Source organism: Electrophorus electricus, chromosome 21 (genome assembly GCF_013358815.1).
Source record: "Electrophorus electricus isolate fEleEle1 chromosome 21, fEleEle1.pri, whole genome shotgun sequence".
Classification (NCBI taxonomy): Eukaryota; Metazoa; Chordata; class Actinopteri; order Gymnotiformes; family Gymnotidae; genus Electrophorus; species Electrophorus electricus.
The window spans coordinates 2216211-2227826 of NC_049555.1; the positions used below are offsets into that span (position 1 = coordinate 2216211).

Below are 11616 nucleotides of genomic sequence, written 5' to 3' on the forward strand. Positions count from 1 at the left end.
CTCGCTGGCACCTCGCTTGCGCACATGATACACTTTAGCACCTCTGGTTGCCAGGGCAGGTGCACGCACTCACACACACACACACACTTTTTAATTACCTTTTGAGCCTCGCACCTTCTTCCATTAACATGAGCCCTCTAGAGAAAGGGACTCGTTCTCTGGCAGAGGTCCACTGTACAGCTGAGAGTGTGAGAGTGTGTGTGCGTTGGCGTGTGTGTTTGCTTTTAGCCTCTGCTCCAAAGGCACACGCGTCTCTCCGAGGGTGCCTGTTTTTTGGCCTGCTTGATCCGTGCTTGTGTGTGTGTGTGTGTGTGTGTGTGTGTGTGTGTGTGTGTGTGGGCGTGCGTGCGTGTGTGTGTGTGTGGGAGGAGTGTCTCCAGTGGTCCCTCTCTGGATGGGCTGGCCATTCTCTCTCTCTCTCTCTCTCTCTCTCGTTTGATCTTTTTTTTCCCCTTTTTGACTTTGTTTTTCTCTTGCTTTTAAGCTCTCCCATTCCCTTTAATTTTCTCTCCCTCCCTCTCTCCAACCCCCCCCCCCCCCCCCCCCCCCCCGCCAACAAGGGGCCCATTTCTGGTTCTGATTGCTGCTATTTTGGGAGAACAATAAGAGGAAGTTTAGCGGCGGGAGCGGCGCGGACTCTTCTGTGCGGGGCCGCTCGGAGCCCGGCAGGCTCGGGAGGTGTTCGGGAGGAGTGCCAGAGAAGCCCCAGATGAGCAAGGAGAGGAAGGAGGTGATGGGCCTGCACACAATACACACCCGGCCGCCAAAGGAAGAGGATGCTGTCGTCTGCCTGTGGGCGCAGGGCAGGCCTCCAACCCGACATGACACTGACTAAACATTCACACACACACACACACACACACACACACACACACACACACAGACACACAGACACACACACACACACACACACACAGACACACAGACACACACACACACACACACACACACACACACTCTGTATATGCCTTTCTGACATCCATTTCATCTAGTCAGCAATTTCTGCTTCACAACAGCCATGAGCTCTGTCCCTGATGCTGCGGGGTGTGTGTGTGTGTGTGTGTGTGTGTGTGTGTGCGCGTGCATGTAGGGGTCTCAGCCAAATGAACTTGTCTGTGGTTAAAAGGTGCAGGCGGGACAAGCCCCGCACGCGAGCCCACACACACACACGCAGCTTCGCAGGTTGCGTGCGGCATGGCGGGGTCCATTGTTCTGACTCCGTGGCTCTGCCTCAGATGCTCCTCTGCCTCCTCCGGGCAGAAACGCCACTCGCTTTCCCCATGCTGGCATTGTTGGTATACTCTGCCTGCTGTGCTGCTAGCGAACTCGCCATTGGCCAGCCGGGCCAACAAGCCCCCGGGATTGGCTCCCGGCAGCAGCTCTGGGTGGTATTACTGCTCTGTCAGCAAACACCACGCACCATGAGGGGGGGGGGGGGGGCATAACTCTAACACTCACCATGCCATCACATTTTTATGAATGTACTTTTGCCTAATAAGCAATGTAAGATTTATTTTAATGCTAACCTTACCCCTAAATTTACCTAAATTTACTTCTACAAACGAGTGCGCATTTACTTAAACTCATTTACCTACGCTTACACTGAAAGAAATTAACATACATTTACATATTGATTTACTTAATATGTAAGAGCAGATTAAAATAGCTTCTCTGTGGGCGGAGCTGTGGGGGTGGTAAAGCCCTGAAGACACGCCCTCTTTCTCCTTGTCGGGCTCCAGTGCTCACGTTGGTAAAGAATGTAGGCCTGAGGCTGGCGGACCCACATCACAACTGGGCGGTGGGGAGGAAGGAGTGTCTGGTCCAAAGGGGCGGGTACAGCCACGGCTCCGCCTCCTGCAGCTGCACTTTCCATTGCGATGCCACACGGGTTGTGGCCCGGCATTCAGGCAGCACAACACGAGCCGGCTCGCAATCCGTGCACAGCTTGTGTACGTGAATTGTGTAGCTTCGCGCGACCAACCAGACACGCGCACGTTAGCCATTACAGTGGCGAACATCGGTTAATGAACTTATAGACGGTGTTTAGCACGGGCCAAGCGGGCGCCCCGGAGGGGAAGTTTGGCTTCGGCCTTTTTCCAAGGGAATGAAATACGTTGTCCACTCTATGAGACTGCACATTGCCTTGGCTTACTGCGCTGCCTTGCCGTTGGACAAGCAAACCACAACAAACACACGCTGGCTGGCTGCAGATCTAAAGAAATGACTTGTTTGTCTTGGGGAGAGCGAGAGAGAGAAACAGAGCGCGAGACACAGAACAGCCGAAGAGCTGTAAGCAGCTAAATCGTGCAAGCACCATGCCCCCGTCCAATTCAAAGCGCCGCTCAAAAGCGCTTTATGCTACGAATAATGGCAGTTTCATGCAAAAATGACCCAGCGTTTATCGCAGCTGCTCCCTGCACCCCTTCCTTGAATGTTGGCACCCAGCTCGCACGAATGAACCGTGACTGTATGCTGGTGCCGCTCAGTGAGACCTTTTCGCTCCAGTGGAAAAAAGGGGTTCCCCACTCACCGCTGAAGAAGCTCTTCACCTTCAGGTAGCCAACGCTGAGCCTGAGCACAGAGAGCTTGTCCAGGCGCGAACGCACGTCCTCCGAGAAGGGCAGCAGGTTGGTCAGCTTGTCCAGCTCCATGTTCAGCCGGTCTCTGTGCCGCTTCGACGGGTTCGACTTGGCTCCATCGAGCGGGGGAGGCTTGGGTCTGAAGAGACAGGACAAGACAGGTGGATGTCTCAATGCCGAGCTAGCCAGTGAGCTGCTTTGCTCGCCGCCGGCTTTATAAACAAAGTGCAGCACATATCTGTTGAAGAGCCAAACTGCTAGGTAGCCCTCTAACGAACCAGTTCACTCTCTACTAAGCGGGCCTCACACATGGATGCGGCCCTGTTTTAAAATGATTTAGTGCATAAACGCTAAAAAAAATCCAGGTTACTAGGTGTCACTATAATGGCTGTTTCATAAAGTGAAGAGGAAATATTGGGAAAAAATGACTTGTTGCTCTTTTAGCTATTCCAAAACCAACCCACTAAACCGCCAATTAACTCTGCGTATTGACAGTAGGATTGTAGCAGCGAAACTTAAGCTAGCTGAGCTAACTTTCCTTTTGATTCAATACGTTTGACTGAGAATAAGATAGAATACTAACCACCAAAGGTCCTCCAAATACTATTTTGTTAAAAAGACATTCAACACTAAATCAGTCAAATTAACTGTATACCTTCATGACAAAAAGCCCAAGTCTTACGAAATTACTTGACCTTAGAACGGAAGATAGTCTTAGAATAAAAGATTTGAGAAAAACACCGTCACCGTTACCTAGCTGTTAACAGATGTCGTATTATTGTTCCAACTGGAGTCTACCGTAAACCTTATCCCTGTTCCCGTGTACACTGGAGTCTACTGTAAGCCTCATCCCTGTTTCCGTTTACACCGGAGTCTTCCGTAAACCTCATCCCTGTTCCCGTTTACTCCGGAGTCTACCGTAAACCTCATCCTTATTCCCGTTGACACTGGAGTCTTCCGTAAACCTCATCCCTGTTCCCGTTTACACAGGAGTGTACCGTAAACCTCATCCTTACTCCCGTTGACACTGGAGTCTTCCGTAAACCTCATTCCTCTTCTCGTTTAGACCAGAGTCTTCCATAAACCTCATCCCTGTTCCCGTTTACACTGTGCAATATTTTTGACTGTGTTCTTCGGCGGGTCGCGTCCGGAGTGAAACAACGTCTGCGACCTGCCCAAAAAACTGCCTTTTAGAAGACCATATTTTTAAAGTACCTCAGAACAAAGACATGCCATCGTGTCGGTGACGCCTTTTGATGAGGTAACATGCTGTCTGTATAGACGCTTCACTAGGTACTGAGAGGCAGCCATCAACTTGATCAACATAATTATGACCATTGAGGCCAATGGGCAGTGGTAGCTCAGTGGTTAAAATACATGACTTATAATCAGAAAGTTGCTGGTTCAAGTTGTACTTGATCATAATTGTAAGTTGCTTTGGATAAAAGTGTCAGATAAATGTAACTTTCTCTGTCCAAATGGGCCTCTTTTTTTGGCCCATAACATACACTGTATAGGGAGCTGTTTTGGATTTGGCCTCCTGATGGTATTTTTTACTTGGGCAAAACGGATTATGGTCAAAACCTTCAAAATATGAAATGGAAAAAGTGCATTTCTAAAGGAACTGAAGTATGTCCTCCGAACGCCCCACCTCTCGGCTGAGCTCCGCCGAGGGAGAACGCGTCGCAGCGTTCAGGCTGAAAACAATTAGGAGCTGGTCTGGATTTTGTTTTGGAACAAAATAGGCCTAAAAATAAAGACAGGGGGAGGGGGCGGGGAACGAGCTCCGCTAGCGAAGAGGCCGAGCGGAGGGATTCATTCACCATCTCTTGAGAGATGAGGATGAATCATGTGAATGCATCTCAACTCTGACCTCATTTCCTGTTCCTGTAATGTTCCGATCAGAGGACGAGGTTTGGGAGGCAACGGCATATTTTTACACACAAGGGGGGAAGCAGGCCTTTCGGATGATCAAATTATTCCCATGGATGACAGTGATTCATGCGACCACCAACCTTGAGGACTGGTAACAGCAATAATTTCATGAATGAAGCCTTGTTAATGATGTCCTCTCTCCAGAGTTGAACGCTAGAATGCAGTAACAGTGGCCCACTCCCCCACCCGCTGTCTACACATATATAGCTGGTGCAAAAATGCACCAGCTACACACGGTCTTATCTGCTGTGAAAACCAGCAGGTCTGGAGGTCGATCTCTACCAGTAGGATGAACTGCTCTGGTTCATGTTTCAGAGGATAAAACAATCAAGTTGATACCAAAGAAGGCTACATAACAATCAGCCTCAAAGCATAATTCGTTGATTTATCGCATGTGTGTGTGTGTGTGTGTGTACTGTGTTGCATAATTAACTACTGGGAACCATTTTCAAACACACATCACTCATCTGACAGTTACGGTAAATGCTAATTCTTTTTTTTCAGGTGATTTATTGCTTTCCTTCCTAAGGACAGGGCAGCCTTACAGAGAGCCGAAGAAAATCTTTTCACACCAAATTTACTATCTAGACACTTGCCATTAATTGGTAATTAGGTTCAGCTGCTTAGCTGGTCTGGCTTAACTTTGAGACGGATGACACAAACCTATTTCTATGGAAATGGGGGGGAGCTGGTGCTGAGCAACACCGTGGCGGGAAAAATCCCTCCCACCGGCCACCGTTGGACGGTCAGCTGCGTGACGGCGACAGCACATGCCTGGGCTTCAGAACACTCTACAGAAAGCTAACTTAGCGAGACGGCAACGCTTCTGACCGAAAGCTAGCTCAGCAAGACAGGAGAGCTATTTGCAGAAAGCTGGTTTTCGACAGGGCCGCGTCTTTGACAGCAAGCTGGAACGATTTACTGAAAGCATTTTACAAAAAGCTGTTCGTAACACAGGACACTTCATAAATGGCCATATCAGTAATTAATACAAGAGGGTTTTTTGGTTTGTTTTTTTACAGAAAGCCAGCCAGGTAATAGGACAGGGGTATTTACTCAAAGCTATCTTGGCAAGACATCCAAACACAAGCCAGTGAGCCTTCACGGCACTCCAAGCGTGAGCAGCTGTTCCTTGGCGGAATTCCTCAGCCAGACATGAAAAGCGAGGCATTTTTGTCCTTAATGAAACCCATTATGGGATCCAGTGCGGAGTTCTTACTGGAAACCCCATCATCCGCCGTATGGCACTGCACGGTGCCGTGGTCGGACTGCAGTACTGCTGTGGAGGTTTGAACACTTATTTCATCAAGACCTAGTTGACTGGAGCACTATAGCGAACGTACATGCTACGAGATGGCCAAAGTCCAAAAAGGGACTCAAAGCAGCTACGGTATGATTTATATAAACAACGCTCCCACAGTCTGCAGGCAACACGACGAACAACTGAACAAGCCCTTTGTTTTCACGTGAATGGCATCATTGTTGGCACAGCCACGGTTCACCTGCTCTTTCTTTTCTGTGCTATTAATCAAAGTGAACGCGAGAATGCTCGACAGTCCCGTTTGCGGAACGAACACAACGGTCCTGCTCGCAGGACGAGCATGACAGTGAGCCACGGTAAAAACTGAACTCTGAACCCTGACCTTTGGAACTCCTTGTGGCCGTGCAAACTGGACACTCACCCAAAGTCAGACGTCCAAAACTCAACACAAGGGCACCTGCAGCAACAGCAGCCCTATAACACATTCATTCTTTCCTCCCATTTATACACGGAATCTGTGACTAATAACCAATTAAGTGCCAATTAATGTTTTTTTTTTTGTGCCAATAAAAATCCTTGAACTAAACAAAGGGAGAGAGAGGATGAAAAAAAATGCAATGTCAAAGTAGTGTGTAGCTTCCTGACATTCCTGTTAAATTAGCTCATAAAACACTTAATTGCATTGATATAATGAGTATTGCAGTTCTCTCATCGGTTAAGTCTATTGGCGTTGGGAATTCATTTCGGATGCTAAGGGTACAATTCTGGTTGCGTGTGCATGACTCTGTGCATGACTCTGCTCCAGAATGGAGACTGCTGCATTTAAACCATCACACACACACACACACACACACACTCACAAAAACACACAAGGGAGTCTGGGAGCAACCACAACAGGTCTGACATCACCACTGTTAAACTACAACAGGTTGCAGCGTGCACCTGGCTGTCCTCTCATCTTCCCTGCAGTGGAGAAACCATCTCTTCTGAAAACACAGCCATTCCTTTGCATCTTATCTCTGTCTCCTGCATCTCTCCCTCCCTCTCTTCGCTGAGCAATCAATCGTTGAGTAAGAGGCCGACACAATCAATGAAGCAGACAAACCTTTTTTTAAGCACTTGAGTCTCTGTTGAACAACAAACTGTTTTTCTTCTCTGGCATGACTAATGGGGTTTGGGTAAAAATGGGGGGGGGGGGGGGGGGGGGGGGGGGGTCCCATGGTAATCCGGAGAGAAGGGGGTGGATCTTTCATAATCCAGGGATTTAAAGGAGGCGGATCAGTGATTCAGAGAAGGGGGCGGATCAGGGGTGTCACTGAGGGCATCTGGGATGCAGTCCCTGAAAGCGCTGCTAGTGTAGTCCAATTTACTGCAGCTCCCATGGTGCACCGCTGCAAAGTATTCTCCGGTATCAGAGTTTCCGTAACCCTGGTCCACAGGGAGGCGGCTCTCCCGCTAAACACCCTCCACCCAACCCCTTAATCTTCCACATTATACCAAAAAAAAGTAAATACCTAGCAACAAAAAAAAGAGCCTTCAGCACTGTTTAATTGGGCAACTTCCACCAGCGTCAGGCATTCTCCCTCGATAACCCCTACTAGAACGCAGACATCTGGTTCTGATCTCTCAAACGCTCACACAGACCCGCACACACAAATACATGCACACAACCCCCCCCAGTGCGCTCCCTCCACAGCGTGCTTGCGCGGGTCTTGGCGGCGTGTAACGTGCAGCGTCAAACTCGGGCATTTACATAGCGAGACTCGTGACAGTGACGGCTGCGGCAACGAACGCATGCCGCAGGTGGCCGGTTTTATTTTATTTATTTTTGTTTTCCTCTCGTAGGATTGAAACGCACCGGGGAACACGCAGCCTGCAGGGCAACGACGACACTCCGCGTTTGTATTGACATCACTCACGTGCATCGCCGAGCGCCTCCGGCGTTGGGTCACGTGGGCTGTGTCGTGCCCGAGGCGCGCATACAGTTCTCCACGGATCTGCATCCCAACCGTTTCGAATTCCGCAAACACGCCGAGCGCAGCCTGGCGGAGAATGTACGAGCGGCGGTGGGGAAAAATAATTAAAAATAAATAAATAAATAAATAGAACAAAAAAAAAAAGGGGGGGGGGGGGGTGTCACGTGACGAGGCGAGATCCGAGATCTTTCGCAAAGGTCGGGACTTTAGGAATATCTGCCGCCTGTGGCCCCGGGGTGGCGGCCGAAAGATTCGTGCGAAGGCTTGTCAAGTCAGGTTTTATGTAACCTGGGCCTCCACTCCAAAGCCTCGCTACTGTTCTGTTCAGAAGAGGAAAAGGGAAAAATGGGGAGAATGGAGAGGGCGTGGAGGGTGGAGCTGAAGGAGCGCAAGCACAACTTTCGGTTCCGTATCAAACCTCTTCCTTCCTCCCTCCCTCCTCCACCGTTCCATCATTGCACGAATGTAAGCAAACATCCGTCAAAGCTGCACGGCCGACGCCTGGAGCCCGGCCGCCGGCTCCTCTGCACCAGAACGGCCGAGTCAGCCCCTGGCACCGCAAACCCACACGGGCGTCCGATCGCCGGCCGCAGCACCTCGGCGAGGGGGCGAGACGGGACACACGCCCGCCTTGCCTGACGCGCGGGGAACACCGCGGCTCCAAGCACCTCCGTCTAGCCGCGGCGATTCAAGTCGCTCTGGGGAAAGACAGGCACCCCACGGAGGGTGTGTGCCTCTTTCGGCGCACCTTAGTTCACCTCTGCAATGTGCACAACGAACAGGCACAAGCATTCGCATGCCTTGCATTCTGTACATATGTTTTCACGTGAGCGGTAGGCTATGTGGGCTGTATGTTACAGGTTGTGATACAAGGGCCATAGCTTTTCAATTGCTTGTAAACACACTAACATTCATATATTCATGTGGGTTTAATGTGTATATGAAGGTAATAAAGCATATCATCAATGTCATTAAAATATATACAGCTGTTTGGTGTGTGGAACTGTTGAAAACTCTGTCCTTTTGCGTTTAACCGTTGTTAAAAGGGGAGGAAATCTTGTTCCAGTTCTTTGGAGGAGAAACAGAGAGAGAGAGAGAGAGAGAAGGGTCTCCTATTCTACATTCCAGCTTCCAACAGCAGTGTCAACCGCGGGGTCCGGTTACACGCGCCTTCAATAGGCTCTTTGTGTGAAACTCAGCCCTGGCCCGTACAGCTCTGAGACCTGCACGGCTTATTTAAAGCAAACGGTGCAGTTTTACGTCTCAGTATATTTACTGTTGTGGGGTATGACACAACGGTCAAAGATCGGCCGCCTCGAGGCAAACGGCGATCCCGGACGCCGTTGCTCACGGGATGGGCGCGTCCGGACCGCGAGTCAGCGGCGCACCTGGCACCGCTTACGGTCACGGCGCACAGCGACATTCGTTGCGAGAATCCAGAAGCAAACACAGTTCATATTTAAAAGTCGCTTGGAAAATAAAACACCAACAGCTGAGGGGTGGGCCAAGTGCCAAGGTCACAAGGACAAACATCTAAAAACATCTATGTGTCATGCATGCGGAAAAAAAGCAAGGAAAGCGCGCATGGATCATTCTGGAAGGCACTCGGGAAGACAGTTTAATACTAAAACATAGTCGCGTGTTTAGCGCAAAGTATTTAAATGTCAGTTTCCTAAACATGTATAGGCGCAGGACTGTTTGAGTTGCGTTCCGCGCAGGAAAAAAAGGGCACGAGCGTTCCTGCAAGTCCATGCACAAAGTGTGCAAACTGCAACATAAGCAGGTAATGAGCTATGGCTCCACAACCACGTCGCAGAGCGCGCTCTTTAGCGAGCTTTCCCGCAGCCGTGGAAGTTTGCGTGACTGAAAAATATGTTAATTTGACGAAGCAGAAGGAGGGAGAGAGCGAGGAAAGACAAAAAAAGCGTGTTCTCACAAGGGGGAAAAAAGCCTATCCGATTACAATAACACGCTCGCGGCCCGATACCCCCGCCTCGCCCCTCCCTCCCGTAAGCATCGCGTGAGAGCACCGCCGACTCGCGACTTGATTATGATTAACGCAAGAGCGCGACTTCCACACCAGACCCAAAGTGTGCACCGAGCCCGGCGCTTAAGGCGCGCGTACGGACCCGAGGAGCGCCAGACTCGGTTCGCTGGAGCACGCACGTCCTGCAGAAAAGCACAAACTCCAGCAAAGAACAAAACCAAGCAGGCAGAGCCGACGTGTGCCCCCTGCAGTTAAATTAAAAGGTTCTTTAAAAAGGAATACGCGCTTGAAACGTGTGAAATACTGTGCAACGTCGACATATTACAGACGACAACATTGTACGATAATTCCAATATAAGCACGTTTCCTTCCGAGAACATAAACATTCTCACTTTAAAGTTGTTACGACGGGTGCAATCGGTGTTTGCCTATTATAATGACAAGCTGGGCTTGTGAATGAACTTCAGTTTGGACACCTTTCCAAATATCCGCAGTGTCACGTCTTCTACATGGCTGTTATAAGCCATTACAAGCGACGCATGCCTGGAGTTCGTTTCTCAGCTCTTTGCTTCCTTTCCACCGAATCCTTGCGATTTCAACAAGGAAGCTTCCGCCAACGCACGACGAACCTCCACTGCGAGCACTCCGGCCGCGTCACGGCGCGACCTGCGGGATCCGAACCAAAGCAGCAGCGCGGCCACATGACGCAGCGCGCTAGACGAACACTTACATTTTCTGGACGGGCTTCTTGCGTTTCTTGCTGGCGTACGTTCCGCCGCTGCCCAACATCGTGACTGTCCTTTCCTTAAACGCCTTTACGAACACAAACCAGCCAAGTTTGGCGACCGTGCGCACGCCCCTCCGGTAATGCTTCCCAACGCGCAGCCCGTGCGCGCCAAGGACCCTACCGGCGCGGATAACTCATCCAAAGAAAGAACTGAAAGAAAGTGCTTTCGTCTTCAGCAGCGGGTGGCAATGGCGTGAGCAAGGCAGATTTGCCTTCTTCCTTTCGGTTGTGTGTGTTTGTGTGTGTGTGTGTGTTTTCTGAGCTGTCACTCTTCGGTGGAGAACGCCTCCCGAGGCGTCCCAGCCAATCAGCGGCGCGCTTACAGCCTCGCGCTTCAAGCAGGTAAGTTTGGCGCCCTGTGATTGGCCAGAAACATCTTTAGGAACTCATGAGCGCACAATGGGGAGTTCTTAAGGTGGAACGGAGGAGATACGAGATGAAAAATAACCCTGTGTGTGTGTGTGTGTGTGTGTGTGTGTTGCATATATGCATTTAAACAGATACTAAACATATCCTGTAAGCATTGTGTGGGGTCCAGTGTCCAGATATCCTTAAAGACACCAGACTGTATTTATGTTAGTGGCTTAACATAAATACATTTTACCACTACTACTAACAGTAATAATAATAATAATAATAATAATAATAATAATAATAATAATAGTAATAGTAATAGTAATAGTAATAATAATAATAATAATAATAATAATAACAACAACAACAATAATAATAATAGTAATAATAATAATGTTATTATTGTTGTTATTATTATTGTTGTTGTTGTTGCTAACAGGCCTATTGTTACTGGTAGTAGTTGCTGTAATGTTACTAGCAGTATTAGTAGTAGCAGTAGTATGTAGATGATACTCAAGTCTTTACTAATACCGATATAACGAGCACTCTGGTCTGACTGACCAGGCAGCAATGTCTGTGAGACCAAGCCAGCTGACAGGATATGCCCTTAGGTCTCTGTTAAGTAAATTTGACTCACCTGCCTTTTAACAAGCGAATGGTCTGTGTGTGTGTGTGTGTGTGTGTGTGTGTGTGTGTGTGTGTGTGTGTGTGTGTGTGTGTGTGTGTGCTTGGGGGGG

General features: G+C 49.3%; 1 protein-coding gene across 1 annotated transcript in view; it reads right to left on the reverse strand.

The window, feature by feature from the left end:
• Window positions 1-10770, reverse strand: part of ahr2 (aryl hydrocarbon receptor 2) — a 40643-nt gene extending 29873 nt beyond the window's left edge. Inside the window, exons 1-2 of the mRNA XM_035520882.1 lie at window positions 10469-10770; window positions 2531-2718 (exon numbers count right to left, since the gene is read on the reverse strand). Of these exons, the coding sequence (XP_035376775.1) occupies window positions 2531-2718; window positions 10469-10527 (247 nt within the window). The 5' untranslated portion in view covers window positions 10528-10770. The remainder of the gene's footprint in view (window positions 1-2530; window positions 2719-10468) is intronic.
• Window positions 10771-11616: the final 846 nt, after the last annotated feature.